General features: G+C 45.0%; 1 protein-coding gene and 1 pseudogene across 1 annotated transcript; one reads left to right on the top strand and one right to left on the bottom strand.

Annotated features, from left to right (window-relative positions):
• The first annotated feature begins 1336 nt into the window (after positions 1-1336).
• LOC136472559 (uncharacterized protein At4g37920-like) lies at positions 1337-7621 on the top strand. Its single transcript, XM_066470258.1, has 7 exons — positions 1337-1541; positions 1966-2184; positions 3090-3364; positions 3573-3738; positions 4168-4409; positions 5623-5810; positions 7206-7621. The coding sequence occupies exons 2-7, from the start codon at positions 2028-2030 to the stop codon at positions 7408-7410; spliced, it is 1233 nt and encodes a 410-aa protein (XP_066326355.1). The 5' UTR covers positions 1337-1541; positions 1966-2027; the 3' UTR covers positions 7411-7621.
• Positions 7622-10549: 2928 nt separating this feature from the next.
• LOC136472558 (5-pentadecatrienyl resorcinol O-methyltransferase-like) lies at positions 10550-12208 on the bottom strand (annotated as a pseudogene).
• Positions 12209-19081: the final 6873 nt, after the last annotated feature.

Here is a 19081-nt window from a genome sequence, read left to right as displayed (position 1 = left end):
GATACCAATAAGAAACAAGGAAAAAATGGATGAACATACCTTGTTCCTGTGGCTAGCCAGATGTCAATTGCATCTATGGCAAAAACAACTTCCATGGGAAAAAATCAACTTAAATGAGAGGAGCAACCTAATGTACCTTTAAGAAGAGGGTGAGGAGATTAATCCAAAGAAGTACCTAAAAGTAGCAGGTATTGACTGGGTTATCAAAAGGAAAAAATAGTGGAGCGATTAATTCTGCTCAATTGATGAAGCCCAAGCAACATAGCTGTAAAAAATCAGTAAGATGAAATGAGATTGGAAAAACATCAGAATGTAGAGACCCGATCAGGAAGAGACTTGCTTACATTGAGTTGGACTACTGCTGCTTAAGCCTATAAAGGGGATCGGTAAAAACAAGGGCTGCATGCAGTAGATTTCTCAGAATCAGCATACAGCTAAAAACACAGGGAACCCAAGCTCCAGGATGCACCCCCAATTTCATTTCCCTAAAGCTGAAAAAAAAATTAATGTCACCTCAGCTTTCCCATCTGAAACAATGTAACAAAAGAAGGCACTCCCTTGGAACAAACAGGTATGTCTATTTTACATGAGGTGCCTGCGCCGGGACTGCCGCGGCCGAGGGCCGCCGCGCCAGGGAGGCAGCGCAAGCTGCAGCGCCGTCCAATCACCTGTGCAAAGGGGAGATGGATGGAGAGAGGACTTGGGGAGGAGCGATAAGACGAACTAGGAGGAGGAAGAGAGGGTGAGGTACCAGGAGGTATGGGCGAGGAGCTGAGCCGCTGGCGAAACCCTAGGTTGGCGTCACCGTCGCGGCGCTGGCTGGCCGCCCAGGCCAACGTGGCGATCCGGGGGCGGAGAGGCGGACGCGCATCCGTCAGTGGCAACCTCGCCGGAGGGGCAGCCTAGGCGAGGGCGGGGGCGGATGTGTCGGTGGGCGGGTTGGGGACGGTGCGGGTGAGGAGAAGCGTCGGGAGGCCGCCCGCTGCCTTATCGGGAGGGAAGAGGAGAGAGAGGAAGGGGAGGGAGAAACAGAGGGAGAGGCAGGCGAGGGAGGGAGGGAGGGAGGAGGAGGAGGGCGAGCGCCGCCGCGGCGGGCGGCACGCGCCTGGCGTCGTCGGTGCTGTCCGCGTCGGGAGGAAGAGCGCGAGCGAGCGAAGAAAGAGAGAGCGGAGGGGGCGAGAAGAACGATCGGGAAGCAGAGGTGGGAGGCGCTGTAGCGGTCGGTGGAGTCGTTTTTGAGCATCCATCGTAGAATCGGAGGGTTGGAACTATTTCGGGTGACGTGCATGGCGTGGGCGGCGGCCAAAGTCCCCCGGTGTGATAATAAGAGATTCTTATACGATTTTGTCCGTTCCCAAGATTTATCCGTTCACCACCATGGCGAGGCGAGCTGCGCCTCCGGTGTCCCACGCAGCGACAGAGCGACTCGAACCCGGCAAGGCAGCGGTCCCGGCGTCCACCTCGCGGGCGGCAAGGCACGACGCCTCGGCCGGGTCGCGGGTCCAGCTGTTGCTGCTCGAGCTTGGCGAGGCAAACGATAAGAGTCTGTCTATCCAACAACCATATGTTTTATGCAGTTTTAACACATGAATTTTTTTGCACCATAGAATTAAGATCAACAGCCTCCATCCCCCTTCTACCTCCAGCCTTCTTCTATATCCAGACAATCACAAATCACAAGATCACAGGTCAGATCCACAGATCACAAGAAATAATTTTTTTTTTCTATGGGAGGGCAGAAAAGGAGGAGGTACCTGGAGCAAGATCCGTCACTGCACTGTGCCGCGTACACATCGGAACTGAGGCCAGGCCGGGAATCATTGCGCCTGCAGCTCCGACAGGATGGCGTGGCAGGACCTGAGGGGCGAGCTCGTTGGAGCCGGTGATCACCGATGAAAAAAGAGAGAGAAAATCTATGTGTTTTTTTCCTCTAAAACACATGTATATAGCATTTCTGAACGATAAACTTCCTAACCCGCAGTCCACCACCGCTCGTCCAGCTGGTTCCTCTCACCACGCTGCCACCGATGGCGACGAACCCGGGCGTCCTCTGCCACGCTCCCCGACCCTCGCCTGCGTCAACGGCCGCCGCCCCGTCGCAGTCCCTCTCTCCCTCCTCCGCCTTCGTACGCATTCCCCAGTCGACCCAGCGCGGCCGCCTCGCCGCAGCTCCACCACCACGACGTAAGGCACCAATACATTCCTCCTCCCCCGCCGCCCCCCCCCCCCCCCCCCCCCCCCCCCCCCGTGTCTCTCTTTTGTCAATTCGTGAATTCAGCTCTAATAGCTTTTTATAAGCTTATGGGTGGTTTAATAGTTCAAAATGGACTATAAGCTCTTTATTTTTTTAAAAAAAGAACCATAAGCTGAGGTGTTTGTATTTGCTAGAATTTTTTTTAGCTGCTAGCAACTTTTTTTAGTCAATTCGAACAGGGCCGGAGAACTTAGAAGCAACTTGGGGCGAGGAGCTAGGGATAGGTTATACCACGTTTGTGTTGCCTTAGAGGTGTTCAATGAATCGCCGTAATGCCCCATTGGATGTTGCTGAGCACTGAAGGGATTCAGTTATGAGGCACTGAAGGGATTCAGTTATGAGGCACAAGTATTTTTGTTTCCTAGGCCAATTGCGATATTCCTTTTGTGAAAATTCTAAAAAAAATTAACTGCTTGCTTCGATTGATCATAAAAGATGGAACCCGAGCCTTGCAAAGTTTGAACGTTTTTTAGACAATGGAAAGTGCAAATTTTGATCTAGAGCCCACATCTGGTAACAGTAAGATAAGATTACCTGGGTGGATATGTCAATGAACTTCTTTCCATATATTAGGAAATTGTGGAATTGGGTTATGTGATTGAAATCAGAACTGCAAAATAATAGAGTATTTTCTTATTGAAAATTCCTTTTAGGGAATGATCTTACTGCAATTCAATTGTTTTTTTTTTCTTATGACTAATCTATGCTTGTTAAGGGGGCCTTTATTGAGTTTGATTATACCCCTTTCTCTCAGTGTGTATGCTCCAGACGCTCATGCTTACATTATATAACTTTGAAAAATATGTCCTACATCATGAACTACATTTAATTACAGGTTGTGTAGCTAGTCCTACCATTGCTAATTCGAAAAACCAAACTGATGCTGAAGTTGCAATGGGGTACACAATGACTGAAATCTGCGACAAATTCATTGAGTTCTTCATGTATACGAAACCAGAAACAAAGGACTGGAGAAAGTTATTGGTGTTTAGAGAGGAGTGGCGAAGGTATAGGGAGCACTTCTACAAGTGCTGTCAAGTGCGCATAGATATGGAGACTGATCCTTCATTGAAACAAAAGTTGGTTGTACTTGCTAGAAAAGTTAAGAAGGTAAGTCCTTATCTGTTCTCCTTACGTACAATCACCAATTTAAGTGAGTTTTCACAGTTGCTGGTATAATTTCTGTCACATCAACCTTAAGAACTCCATGTAATAAGATTACAAGATATTATTGTTAGATTAGGTGCACTATAATCAAAACAAAAAATATCCAGATGTTCTCATAATTATGTGAATATTGTTCATGTTTTTAATTCAGATAGATGACGAAATAGAGAAGCACATGGAACTCTTCACTGAGCTCAGAGAGAACCCTGCTGATATTAATGCTATTGTTGCAAGACGACGGAAGGATTTCACTGGGGAGTTCTTCCGCCATCTTAACTTCCTTGTGAATGCTTATAATGGCCTTGATGAGCGAGATGGTAACTACCTACCTTCTATCAATTTTTACTCACGTATCGCACTTTATTACTTGATTCATACCAAGGTGATTAACCGCTAACATATAATCACACCATATTAAGGTTATTGAAACAGATCAAATTTGAGATCTTGATTCTTTGTTTCCTGAGCACATGGATCATGATTTCTGGTTAGCCAAAATTGCAGAAGAACAAAAATGTTACATGCAGAACATAGAAGTATCACTAGATTGTCTTTATTTAGTCTTGTTTGTTGCTTCATCTGGGTTGGTTGACAAGATCAACATATTGTAATGAGCATGTGGTTACTGGTTAGTACCAAATTCTTGTCGTGTGAATTGGCAGGCAAATGTATCTACTTTACTTTTAGTTATTGTTCTGAATATTGTACTTTATATTATGAGCTGATTAGTTCTCAATATTATGCAGGAATAGTCAGGCTTGGGGCCAAATGCCTATCTGCAATTCATGCATATGATTGCACACTGGAACAGTTGGATATCGAATCTGCTCAGTTGAAGTTTGATGATATACTGAATTCGTCTTCACTAAATGGTGCTTGTGACAAGATCAAAAGCTTAGCCAAGGCTAAAGAACTTGATTCATCTCTAATTCTTCTCATTAACAGAGCTTGGGCTGCTGCAAAAGAATCTACAACTATGAATGATAAGGTTAGTCTTAGTGCAATATAAACAAAGTTGTATAAGTTTCCCTGTGTTTAAGCATGATTTCTTGCTACACTCTGGCCCACCTGGGTTGTTGGTACAGTGTTACACTCAACCCATTATGAGATATCAATATCGTGTTGATTGGCGCACTGTGGTACTATCAAACAACATAGACCATCGAGGCTAGAAATATAACCATCTTGTCAATTTGTGCTTCAGCAGAAATCAGGCATTAAGTAATGAAAAATTGGTATATATGTATAAGAAATGTAACATAGCATTTTGGTATCCTGAGAGTTGATGTAATACCACCCCGCTTCATTGTTTGGTAAATTTGCATAAAGTTTCATTTTTCCTTTATATTCTCTTTGATATATATATATTTTTTATGTAAATCTTGAATAGGCGAATGTCTAATGATTTCTATTGTCTGTTGTGGAAGTTCAAAACTTATAATTCGTCATAATGCTTATTAGGGTTCAGTGAGCCTTCGTAAAAATGTAGACAAGACTAGGTGTAGCAAATATCATGGTAAAGTTAATCTAGATGACTCTAATAATCCTCCACAACTTTTTAACTAAATAAAATTGTTGTCTTCAGTGCCAGGATTATTTTTCTGGTACATCTACTATGTTTTTCCATGCATCATTGTAATATGTGTGCTAGATCACTACTATTCATATAATGCACATCTAGGATATTATGATTAACTCAAGCCTACCTTTGCCTTTTACAAGTGTACAAATGTAACAAACTAGCTTACATGATACTGAATGAGTTGTTTGGCACAGCTCAGTTTGTATTCTAAAATCAAGAACTTTGAGACTATTTTTTTTTCTAGAGTGGAAAGAAAACAGCTTAATCAAACAATTCAGGTGTACCCTGTACCCATAGCTCCAACTCCACATTCCTGGAGTCTGGATCTAGGAAAACCCAACTCCAACTCCACAGATTTCTGAAGCTAGGAGTACTCAGCTCTAAGAATTCTTGGAGCTAGATCTTTGCCAAACAAGACCTAAGTGGATTCTATTTCCAATTCATATTTGAAACTGAATCACCAACATGTTGTATAAAACCAGATACCTTTTTGGTACTTACTAGTTGTATGGTGAAGTAAGTAACATTGGCTAATATTTTGAATAGGCAAATGACACTATTATAAAACTAGTGCCTAAACATTGTAGATAGTATTTGCTGATTCATATACATGGCATAGGTCAAGGACATAATGTATCATATTTATACAACTACAAAAGAAAGCCTCAAGAACATCTCACCTCCGGAGATGAAGCTTCTGAAGTATTTGCTGAATATTGAAGAGCCTGAAGAGAGATTTGGTGCTCTTGCAACTGCTTTCTCTCCCGGAGATGAGCGTGAAGCCAAGGACGAAGATGCTCTTTACACGTAAGATTTTTTCAACAAAGATATTTATTTGTTGTCTCTATTGATTTTATTATTGCAAAAGTCTTCATGATGTGGCATATCAGTTTTGTCGGAGACATGTAGCTGTTCTTGTTCCCTTATTTTCCTTAGGAATAAGTCTACATAATCCCCTCAGGAATTGATGTTTGACAACTAACTTCTAAAAAATTGTCAAAATAACTTCCTTTTGGATTTTGGAGGGCAGTTTTACTGATATGGCTTGCTGGCATAGACAAACTTAACTACACCATATGCCACATCACTCTAGACCCACACTTCAGTGTCTTACTCTCTCCATCTCTTTACTCCCTTCACCTCTCTCCACCACTAACGACCACCATGTCAACGTAGGCTGATAAATACGCTAACTCCAAGGGGATCAAATCATGTGAAAGCTTCGCCAAACCACATCTTTCTTTCTATGCAGCCAAGACAATGACAACATCTCTCTTTGTCTGACGATGACGATCAACATCTCATTCACTAAGTCACTACCACACCAATGAGTGTAATGTGCCACATGATCAAAACCACCTACTTGTTATTTTGAGGGTTCAAATATTTCGGGATGCTCGATACCTGGCTCATAGTTAAGGGAGTTAAGTTGACAAACAGCATGAGGTTATGTAGATTTATTCCTTTTCTTTGCTACTATTTGAATTGATTGGATTGATCCATGGGGAATTTGATTAGTTTATCCTCAAAATTAACTTTTTTTTTTCTGGTCACATGCTCCACTTAACTGTGAGCTAATGTTATCAAGTGTTAAGCTGGATTGTCCAATCATTATGTCATGAGATAGTCAATTCTTAATGAGAATGTATAATATAAAATTGGCTGCATGAATCTGTACGGGTAATTCTGTTATCTAAATGCTTTAATAACATTATAGCTTATTGAGTTCCTTATGTGTTACCACAAAAGTTTGGCATCAGAGTAATATCTTTGGAAAGGGTTTTAATGAGGAAATTATAACATTTTACCTAAGAAAATGATAGTTCACAATTGCTGCTGCCCTTTTCCTGATTTTGTGTAGCTCAACTAGTTAATGTTTGGGACTGCCTTGGTGCTTAACTATTATTTTCAGTTTCTCGTGTGTCCATGTAAACTATGCATGTTAAATGGTTATGGGAACATTGTCTTTTTATGTTGATGCATTGGATTTGCAATGTGGAACAAATGTTCGTACTTCAAAGGGAGGCTGAACTTTGAAGGCCAGAATAGACTGTGCATTCGTCTTGTTAGAAAGCAGGTGGTTGGCTTGCCCAATAAATGGGTGCCATTTTACTTTTGAGCGTTTTTTTTTGTGTGATAAGGTTGTGATAGGATAGTAAAGATACTTTCAATGCATTGGCATAATCCGGTCTTTCCATGCAGAACTCCCAACGAACTCCACAAATGGATCAAAATGCTGCTCGATTCATACCATCTCAACAAGGAGGAGACGGATTTTATGGATGCGAGAAAGATGAGTGACCCAGTGATCATCCAGAGGTTAACTTTGCTGAAGGAGACGATCGCGGAAGAATACATGAAGCAGTACATACATCCCGAGGAGGAAGAATCCATGGACGACAACTAGCACCAGAAGACTGAACGAGCCTGTATGTGTAAGCCGACTTGGAACAAAAGCATCTGGTCAAGATTCAGAAGGGATACTTTCTCATCGCTGACAACGCTGACGATCGATATATAATTAGATAGCACATGCCCTGCTGCTTTTATTTACGAGAGATGGATGGTAAATTTGTAGCATGCCAATGGCAATATCATAAAGGGTACTTTTTGTAACAGTCGTAAAGCTCAGGGTTTGTTTTGTTCTTTGGTTCGCAATTTTACCGGTCGCTTAATTCTGCACATCTATTTTCCGGAGCTCTGGTAATGGCCAACGGATGTCCGGTCTGGGACGCCTATATAAGACTTGCCCGTGACTTTTCATCACATCTCGTTTTCCCCAGTCACTTTCTTGTTCCTCGAGCAGTACCTCTTGCTCCCTCTTTCCCGTGCACTGTGCACACCCACATGCTCATAAATTGAGGGATTTGCTCGTGCTAAGGCTAATCCATGGAGGATTTGGATTCCCACTTGCTCTCCCTCTGGATCTGCCGCATCTCATCTTCTTTCCTCACGCATTATGCTCGATTGATCAGAGGGGTCAAGCGGCCCTTGAGGTCACTTGTAATGACCACCCGATTGCATGTATCCTGCTTTTCATCGTCTTTAGTGTTTGGTTCTGGCTAAATTTTGGACTTTAGCTGCCTGGGGATTATCGTCAAAACGAGGTGCTTTGAGCGGATCCACACAGGGTTTTGTCGAGTCCCTTATGCCATACCGTGATCTATGAGACTTTGAAAGAGGAAAAGAGAGCATAGACAGGCGGCATGCATGATTATCGTTGTAGCCCCCAAGCACGTCAACAAGTTAGTATAACATGTTGATGTGCTTTACATAGGATGGGGACAATCTCAAAAGAACGACTGCAAAAGCCAGCCCCCGAGTATCCTAGAGAGGTTCTATGCAAGGTACTCGCGAGTTTGCAATTTATTCATGTGACAATGAAATGTTTTGCAGAATTGAAACGATAACCATAAAGACTGAAAAATAAAATGAACCTCACATAGCAGGAAATCATCGGTCGCCTCCTCAAGATCCGATGGGGTTCTTCCCATTGTTGATGAGGCCTTCGTCCTGTGCTTGCTTGGTGTGTCTTCGGGAGTAGGGGGCGGTGGCGGATCGAGTTGATGCCGAGGGATCGAGGGCGACGGGAGACGGTTGCCTTGGGGCCATCGGCATGAGCTTCTTCTCGGGCAGCGAGTAGGGGTAACCCGAAGCCCCCGAGCGAATCCTACCTCTTGGCCCCAAATCTGGGGCATTGGCCTCCGCATATTCGACGGACATCCCTCTCACACTAGTAGGTGTTCTGGAAATTTCTTGATAACGTTATGACGCTGCGCGGCCACAACATTTTTAGCTTGAGGTAGGCGTAATTCGGGCCCGCCATGAACTTGGCAGTAACACAGGCCTCCCGAATATGGTGCTGTAGGGTCCCTGGAAATCTAACAACTTCAAAGAAGAGTATCTCCTTCTGGTAGTGTACCGTGTCACCGAATGTTACAGAGAGATCTATTGTGCCTAGGGGCATGACACGCCGCCCAGGGACAATGCTGTGGAAGGGGGGACTGCGACGTGTGCAGCTTCCTTATGTCCACGTTGAGCTTGTCGAACGCATCCTTGTAAAGGATGTTGATACCGCTGTCTCCATCCATGAGGATCTTCGTCATCCTCATAGTCTCGATGACGGCACTGACCACCTAGGGGAATCGTCCGGCTTCGATGATCGCTGCGATCGAAGGTAATTAGCCGCTCGGACCACCGCAAGTGCAGCGGTACAGCTGGGGTGGCCACATAGACCTGCCTGTGGGCCAGCTTCTGGAGACTTCGATCTTGATAGGCTTGGGGGCCACCGAATATGAGCATCGTATACTCGGAGGTTGCGTTGTCACCCTCATCATCATCACAATCTCCCCAATACCCGTCCTAGCGCCGCTTGCATCTCATCTTCCTGAGTGATATGCTTCCTATTGTCGATGCAATCTTTGGCGAGGTGGGTCACGGGGAAGCCGTGGTTCTGACAGAGGCTATTCATAATCTATCGAACATGTCTAGGTAGGCCTGCTTCTTGCGGGCCTCGGAAACAGCATTCGGGATAACATACTTGAGTGTTATCGATGACGGAGCATGCCTCCCAGGCACTGCCGAACGGTCCTGCTTGCCGCCGATGTTGATTGGACTAGGGTTGACCATGAGGTGCATGGGATTGTGAGTTTTGTGCTTGTTGGCGGACCTTAACTCCTAATTTTAACCGCCAAATATAACAAAAAATGAACTCATAAGAACACCAAACTTAGAATTAGGGCTTATAACTAACAAGTTCCACAAATTTTGGTGTTTTCATGTTTTGAAGGACACATGTTTGAATAACAAAGAAAACACACATAAAATGCACAATAGAACAAGGCATAACATCATCCAACATGAGCTCAAGAGGAGAAGGCCCACTAACCAAGCGAATTAGGGCCCAGTCATATGGAGAAAAAAACCAAAACCCATATGAAATCATCTCCAATTGGCGCCAAACTCTACATGCCCCTTCTAGAAGCCCAAAGAAGGCCACCCACCAAAGCTGGGCACATTTGAACCCAATTGGGGCGCGGCCGCACCCCTGGTGCGCCCACACCACTACTGGAGCCTCTCGGGCCCATCTTTGGCATGGCGGTTCATTCAAAGTAATTTGAAATAAAGTTAGGTTACTAATAGTTTTTATAATATATTTATAATATATATTCAAATGAAGTACTTTTGCGACAATACTTTTCATGATAATCTCTCTCGATTCTTCGTGACTCTGAATCAAACACCATGAAAAATGGGACGGACCCATCACGTAACCCTCAAAACAAATAGAGAGATTCCAAAGCAACGAATTCATGGTATATAAATGGACAATTGGTCATGCTCTTTAGAAGGGTGCCAGGGTGTGATATGACTATCAGGCTAAAACATAAAAAAGGAAAATTATTGAATTCAAACAGTTTCAAACAATAACATTCAGGCAGGGTCAAACTGAAATTTCACCAATCCCAACAACATAAATTGAAGTCACTAGAACACTCAACATGCCATATGCTTTTATTTCTCTAGCAGACTTGTTTGCTGAGCATTCATGGATATAGCTCAATGATCGATCGGAGGCCTAAAACTGGCATAATTTTGTAGTCCTTAAATCCAGCTTCGAGGAATATTTTCTTCCACTCTTGCTCATCTCGTTCAACCCCACAATTTTCATGAGATGGAGATCATAGATTACTTGCGTCTCCAGAAGCTTGGTGTCTGATGACTCAGACCCAACCACAATATCAATGATTATTATCTTTCCTCCTGCATCTGTAGAAGGGATAGCTTGCTTGCAATTCTTTAATATCTTGATACACTCGTCATCGCTCCAGTCATGCAAAATCCACTGAAAAAAGCAATAATAAGCCAACTGTTGAGCATTATGTCTTTATAGTTTCACATGAACAAATTAAACATTTGTCCTTCCGATTTGTTGTTCTTTCAATTCAAACAGTAGGCCCCTTTGACGTGTTTAGAAGCTAAGTGTGTGCCTACTAGTTCTAACACGATTTAGAAGCTCCATTTCATCTATCCTATGAATCATTTGATCTGAAATCCAACCGTCCTTATTGCCAACTTCCACTTTCAAGTTTCAAATGTCTCTATGTTTTGAAAGATTTATGACACCTTAAGTCTAGCAATACTTAAACTTATATGTTATATTAATTGTTATCAGGGCCGGCCAAAACTCAAAACCAATTCAATAGGCAGTTCGTTGAATGAGTATTTAAACTCGGAAATTGAATTTTAGCAGTCTAGGCGTACAAGCTAGTAGAAAAGAAACATACATAACTACATGACGACATACCTTGAGGAAGACAACATTTGCCGGTGGAATGCTCTCAAACATGTCACCCCCAACAAACTGCACGTTGCCAATAGAACTGGAAGGAGCCTTAGCGACAACGTGAGGGAGGTCCAGTACGGTACACTTCAAACGCGGAAACGCCACCGCAATGGCCATGGCGGCTCCCCCAACCCCGCCGGCGACGTCGACCAGCGAGTCTATCCCATGGAAGACCTCGCCGAACTCCCTCAAGACAATCTGCATCAGGAAATGGCTGTCTGCGGCCATGGCGTTGTTGAACAACGCGTTGATTGCGTCAGTCGCGCCTGCGCACCTCCCACAAGGTTGTGCCGTACATCAGGGTGAACGGGCACGGGTCAGGTGCCTGTTCATCTTCATCATGCCGGAGCCACGCAGTGAGCCCCATGCTGAGCGGCGAGTCACGGAAGGGGCTAAGAACATGGTTTAGCATAGGAGACAAGCTCGCCGTCGCCGAGCTCTCGCCGCCACCGTTTCTGCAGACGAGGAGGTTGGACGCTGTTGTCAGCTTATAGACAGGCTCACGCCCAGTCCGACTCCGATGACATGGTTTCCGCTGATGGCTGGACGATGGTGAAGGTTCCTGAGACGGTGAGAACGCGCATTAGGCGACGGAGGCCGGGAAGCTTACATGGGTGGACACCGATCTCTCCGAGTATCTGGGAGAGGGTGGCGCCGCCACCGCGGCGGTGCATGGCATCGGCGATGCGGAGGTCCAAAGCAACGGCGAGCGCCACCGACTTCATAAAGCCGTAGGTCTGGTTCCATAGCTCGACGTGGGCTTGGAGCAACTCCCTAGTGTCCTCGCTGCTGAGTACCATTGTATTGTGTTGTGGCCTCGGTGGATTACCAAGCTAGCAGAGACTAAGACCCAAGTGTTAGCTTGGTGTGGGGGGTATATATATATATATGACCGAGGCTAAAATGCACCTGGGTGCATTCTGTGAAGCGAGTGCACCCGACATGCGAGCGCGAGCGGCGAGCACGAGGTGAGTCCACGCTCCTGCATGCTAACAACCAGCCAGCCGTTATTACGTGATGCCACCTGAACACACTCATGCATGGACTTTTTTTTATTTTAACCCTTTTTTGAATATAATTTTCAATCTAACACTGTCAGTTTTTTAAAACTAACACTTTTGGCCGCGCCTGATTGCCATGGCGCGGCCAAATGCCTGTGCCGCGCCATGCATGGCGGCGCGGCAGACGCGTTACGTGGCGGCGACCATCACCAGCTGACCGCTGACGTAGCAAGGCTCTGCCGTGCCCTGATCCATGGCGCGACAGAGCCTGGTATAAACGCCGCCGCTACCTCTTGCCCGAGCAGTCGGCATTCCGCGAGAAACAGAGCAAGGCAGTGCCGCCGCGCCCGCCTTCGCCCGCGCCTGGCTGCGGCCGAGGACGCCGCCACCGCGCCCGCACGCAGGTGCGCCTCCCCCTCCGGTCGCCTCCATCCCTCCTCGTCCTCGTTTAAGGTTCTGATGCATATTTTATTTTCGTTTGAATAATGGATATAATATTATGAATGGAGTTAAGGTTAGCAGAAAAATTTTGTTTGGAAACTATAGTGAAGATATAAGTTTGAGTTTATCAATGTTAAGGTTAATTATTTAGTTAGAAGTATGTTTGCCATGTAATTTTTTGTTGCTATAATTGTTGTTTATAATATTTTAGTTCCATTGCAAATGATTACATTTTTCATTAATTTGCGTTGTTTTGATTGATGTTTAATTTGAACCGTTTTATTAGATGGAAGACATGTTTCGGGAGCAGTTATGACGAAAACGGGGTCGTCCTAGAGAAATATACCCCGACTGAGTCTAGCAAAGATGCCCCCGTCTCTCCTGAACTCCCTGTCCCTAATTGTGACTGTGGTCGTCCGGCCGACAGTGTTTCAATTGAGACATCCGGACACAGTGGCTCGTTGCTTCTACACGTGCAGTCGTTTTAATGTAAGTAATTATTTTCGTATATTTTTCTTTTCATTTGTATTACTAGGTTACTAATATTTTATTGAATTTTTGTTGTGTAGGACCATGAGAGGTGCTTTTTTCTTTCAGTGGATCGACGGTGCAGACAAGTTTGACCCCAGATACCTCCTTTTCGATGATTGGTGGAGAGGGCGACATCCACTGAGAGCACTTCGAGCGGTGGGTTCCACCTCCCCCTAACCCCCCTCCAATGACAGGCTAAGGAGAAGCACTTAGCCACAGTTAGACGACTCGAGGAACCTCCTCTGTGCCATTGCAGGAGACCGAGCCATGATAAACCCTAACAATACGTTGGAGTTTGTGTATCCAAACAAGCATGAAGTAAGTGCAAAGTGTATTTGTTCAAAAGTTGAGGTATATGTGTCAGGTACTAATGTCACGTTATTTAGGTGTATTCAATGGTGAAGTGTCGTTTTAAGGAGTGGTTGTATGGTCCTAAGAACAAATGGCCCGAAGAATCTCCAAAAGCAAAACAAAAGAAGCTAGATGAGCACAGAAAGCGAGCTGGTCGCACCGTTGAATCACCGATTGTGGTGTCTGATGAGGGGGACGAGGAGGAGGATGACACTGCAAGACTGAGCGAGCTCATCGCTCTAGCAGAGGCGGGCTTGCCGGCGGAGGAGGCTGAGGATGACACTGCCAGACTGAGCGAGCTCATCGCTCTAGCAGAGGCAGGCTTGCCGGCGGAGGAGGCTAAGGACGACACTTCTAGACTGAGCGAGCTCATTGCTCTAGCAGAGGACGGGCTTGCAGGCAGGAGGAGGATGACGATACGTTATTCACTTAGGCCGCAAGAGGCCGTAGATGAAGCGGAGGCCGCTTACTACAGGCGAAAGGTAGATCAGTGCAATGCAGGTGACTCTAGCCACAACAACAGGGTTGTGGTTGAGGATTGGTACTCGGACGACGAGTTGCTGACTCAATATGTTTCTGACTGAGAGTTTTTGATTGCGACATCTGTTAGTTCCATGCATTATTTGATTTGAACTACTGATGTATTGTACCCATGTATCATGTACTCGAATTACCCATGATCGATCTTAAGTGATCACAACTGTTTGTATCATGTATTCAAAATTTATAAAATGAACATAATCATTTGCCGCGCCATAGGCCATGGCGGTCTGTGCCGCGCCATAGTACATGGCGTGTCAGTGATGCGCCATCGCACATGGCGCATTAGTGAGGCGGTCAGCCAACGGCCAGCCAGCAACAATTTAGTTGTTGTCGGTGTTGTGCTAAACTACAAGTGCTGTACAAAACGAACATTAAGCTAATAAATGGACGACGAGTTGGCATATAATATTTTCATTTGTTTATGAGTACAAGTTTTCAATGATAATATTCGTTCGACATAAGTTTGACGTAATGAACTAAGTCCCATGAATGTAAGGATCCCTTGAATGCCTCTTGGAAACCTCCTCGTCCAGTATAAGAAGGGGGTCGTCGTACTCCACATTAAGAAGGGGGTACAGCTGGTGCGGCGTGGGAGGGGCCATCCTATTACAAAATGATAAACAAAGGGTTAGAGTATTCAAATTAATATTTTTTTAGATAAACATTATGTACCATAGCACAATTTGAACTACTTGTTATGTAATATGAACACAATATAAAATCACCTGTTGTCTTCTATGCCGGCTAGCCTTGTGGCTAGATTGCTTGCAAACGGAGCAAAGATTCCTGCCACGGGTCTCGTTGAAGTCTCCCCCGTCGTACATGTCTTCGCCGTACCCTCTCATAGTGTCCATGTCCCCCTTCAGTCGCTTCTTCTTCCTTCTACCCTTCCCTACCTTCATTAGATCCGGATGCGGCACGTAGTCATAACCATTATAAGGTGGCCACTATGTTGGGTCTAGGTATGGCTCGAAGCTCATCTCTCAAATACTAACGATGTTCGAATGGAGATACAAGGTTGACATATTTGGTAGATCCTCATAGTTGTACCAACGAACCCTGCAGGCCGTGATCATATGAGAGCAAGGGGCATGCATGATCTGAGGGACGTTGCAACTGCACTCTACCTTCTCAAGTTCAACTCGGTAGTTTCGTCCACCATAACGTTCGCCGCCCAAGCTTGTGTCACCCTTGCCCCGTACACTAAAGATATGGCGGCGGGGTCCATACAGCTCGACGGTGTGCTGCTTGGCCAATTCCTCGACCTCCTTCAAATGTTCAGCTCCGGCCTTTCCAAAACGCCCTTGCTCAGCTATATTCCTCTGTGCAAGTTCCCACCTCTTCACAAAATATTCGTTGCACTTATGAAAGGAGAACTCAACAATTCCAGACATAGGCAACGATTGAACTCCGCTGAATACACGGTTGAAGGACTGTGAGGAGTTAGTAGTCATGATGCCATACCTGAAACCCCCCTCGTCATATGCTAACGCCCACTGAGCTTTCTGTTCCATCTGCGCCTCTAACCAGGCCTTTCCCGCTGCATTTATCATCTTGTCTACTTCTCTCTTTGTCTCCTTGAACTCGTGCTCTGTATGTACACAACATAGAGCCTTTACTTTGTCACATACCTCCTTCTTCCGCTGACGCCACCAGAAATTTGTGGCAAAGTGTCACATGCACCATCTATGTACTAGAGGCGGGAACCCATCTATTTGCTCACCTGTAGCATTAAGAAGCCCTGTGTGACGGTCGGAGATCAAACATATAGTGCGAGTTGGGCCAAGCACTTGGACATGTAGTAGCCGCATGAACCAAGACCACGATTCATTGTTCTCTCCCTCTGCCAAAGCAAAAGCCACAGGGTACTATCTGGTCCTCAGGATCAACAGCAGCAGCCATCATCAAGGTGCCCCTATACTTTCCTATCAGGAAAGTGCCATCAACAAGTATGACTGGCCGACAAAACTAGAATGCATGTTCTGTTTGCACGAATGACCAGAACACATGATAGAGGACATGTCTCAATGGGTCCCAAAAAAACATCCCTCCAGTGTCCACAAACCATTTCAAGCCAGGGTTGTAATCATGCATTGCACATAAGATGCGGGGCACCCTATTGTATGCTTCCTCCCAAGTACCCCATCGAATCGCGAGAGCGATTTGCTTAGCACGCCAAGCCTTTTCGTATGACACATCGTACCTAACGAATCCAGATATAGACTGTTGTAAAGAAGACACCGAGATGTCATTATTGTCATCAACGAGGCCCAATATACGATGGGCAAGGTAACTTGCAGTGAGCTGCTAATGATTTTCCTTCCCCCTATTGTCTAGGCAAGTGTGGAGTTCAACAACTTTAGTTATCCTCCACTTGCCATCACTCTGTCTCCTTCATGCATTTAACCTCCATAGACAACCATTTTTTCATATCAAGTGGTACCTCAACTCCTGGTCCGAATGAGTTATGGTGTACGGTCTATGGTGGTACACAGCATAGTCCTAAAGAAAGAGTTTCATCTCTGACATTGTGTTGAATATCATCCCCTTCCTAAGGGGTTCTTTCTCATGGTTATACAATGAATCCTACACAGCTGGAGACTAGTATCACAAACTATCATATCCGTCATGCTGACATCCCTATAGTTCGGAATGCCCCAGAAAGGTATGTTCTTAGACCTTAGTTGCTTAAGCTCAGTCGCTGTGTAAGGTGGTGGTGGAACATACTGCTGCGCTTCGCTAATTTTGGCCCATGAATCATAGGGGTTATCATCTGCAGCCAAATCTGTGACTAGTCTACCTTGAACATGGACACCATGTAAAACCTCGGTTCATACTAGTAATGGCATAGTATGAACCGGTACTGGCATGGCATCAGCCGGTGTTGCCACAGCATCTGTACCTCCTTGGTCATCATCAGAATCGTCTGAATCACTGCTAACTACATCATCGATCCTGTCCTCCTCCTCCTACTCCTCCTCTTCTTATTCGAACTCATTCACATCAAAGTCATTGCTTATACAGCCTACTGCAATTGAATGAAACTGCTCTTGCGTCAACTGACCATCCAAATCCATGTTATCCTGACTTGCTTCCCCTTCGACACCTAATTCTTGTTCATTGCCTCCAAAACCATCAATTTATGGGCCGTCCTACACACCATGCATCCTATACCCATTCTCCACCATCACCTCAGCCATGGGCACATTGGAACCTTAGAGAACCCTTGTGTAGCGAGACCAGTAAACAGGGTCGCGCAAGGGCATGAGGACATAGTATGCCCTGGTCTTTCCAATATCAAACCTCTCCTTGAGTGTGAAATCACCCCTAAACTTTGTATTCAAACAGACACAAAGGTCGTTGAAGCTAGGAGGTTCATCAAACCATTCCAATTCTTCTTCCATATCCTCAAACATACCATCTTCTCTCCTAACACTTCTTCCAAACAAAACTCTAACACAACAATACATCTGCAAAAGCATTTCAAGAAACTTCATGAAGTCGTCGAAATCATCGTACGTAATGTCCATACTAACATTATTACATTTTCTAACTATAACTATACTAACTAATCAAATATTAACATCTATACAAGGCTAACTACAACAACTTATTAGACTAAATCCAATGTACAACTAGAGTAAATAACTGTACTAACTAAACTACCTTACTTTACTACCTATACTAACTTATTATATTACGTATACTAACTAAACTAACTAACTTTACTAACTATATTAGCTATACTTTGATAATTTTACTAACTTTATTAACTGTGCTAACTATATTAGTGGAGTACCTCGTTGCAGCACCTAGGCGGGCAGCCACCCTGCGTGACCGGAGGTTCTGGCCAGAGGGGGAGGCATGCCTGCGTGCGGGCGCGATGGTTGCACCGGGCGGCCGGCGGCCTGGCAGGCGCGGCTCACTTACTGCCTCGGCTGGCTTGCTGGCGCGGGCGGGATAGCTGGCATGGGTGGACGCGGCCGCGGCGGACGGCGTCCTCGGCCGCGGGTAGGCACGGGTGAAGGCGGGCGCGGCGGCACTGTCTTGCTCTGTTTCTCGCGGAACGCCGACTACTCGGGCAAGAGGCAGCGGTGGCGTTTATACCAGACTCTGCCACGCCATGGATCGGGACGCGGCTCTGCCACGCCAAGATCGGTGGCACGGCAGAGCCTTGCCACGTCAGCGGTCAGCGGTGATGGTCGTCGCCACGTAACGCGTCTGCCGCGCCGCCATGCATGGCGCGGCACAGGCATTTGGCCGCGCCATGGCAATAGGCGCGGCCAAAAGTGTTAGTTTTTAAAAAAACTGACAATGTTAGATTTAAAATTATATTCAAAAAAGGGTTAAAATTAAAAAAAATTCCATGCATACAGGGAATATTTTGTTGATTCCAAACGAAAAAATGCGATATATTCTAAACTATATATCTGATTTTAGTTCTGTTTGAAGTAGGTTGTTGAAAAAAATATGCTTAACAAAACGAGATCCATGAAGGCTGTATTTGATGAAGTTTTTTTTTCAAATACGTAATTGCAATATATTGTACTTTGAGTTGCAAGCACTTCTACAACACAATTGCAACTTGGCTGTAGCATATTTAGCACTGGTTGCAATGAAGGTTGTATTTGATGAAGTTTTTTTTTAAATACGTAATTACAATATATTATACTATGAGTTGCAAATACTTCTACAACACAATTGCAACTTGGCTGTAGCGTATTTAGCACTGGTTGCAATGAAGGCTGTATTTGATGAAGTTTTTTTTCAAATACGTAATTGCAATATGTTGTACTATGAGTTGCAAGCACTTCTACAACATAATTGCAACTTGGCTGTAGTGTATTTAGCACTGGTTGCAATGA

This window comes from Miscanthus floridulus, chromosome 8 (genome assembly GCF_019320115.1).
Source record: "Miscanthus floridulus cultivar M001 chromosome 8, ASM1932011v1, whole genome shotgun sequence".
Taxonomy (NCBI): domain Eukaryota; kingdom Viridiplantae; phylum Streptophyta; class Magnoliopsida; order Poales; family Poaceae; genus Miscanthus; species Miscanthus floridulus.
The sequence above is the reverse complement of the archived record's forward strand: the minus strand, read 5'-3'. Positions and strand labels throughout refer to the sequence as shown.

Bases quoted from the DNA above. Each gene is read 5' to 3' on its own strand.
- LOC136472559 (XM_066470258.1), top strand. From the start codon at position 2,028: ATGGCGACGAACCCGGGCGTCCTCTGCCACGCTCCCCGACCCTCGCCT. The intron at 2,185-3,089 runs GTAAGGCACCAA...ATTTAATTACAG, and splicing joins CGCAGCTCCACCACCACGAC to GTTGTGTAGCTAGTCCTACC. The intron at 4,410-5,622 runs GTTAGTCTTAGT...TACATGGCATAG, and splicing joins CTACAACTATGAATGATAAG to GTCAAGGACATAATGTATCA.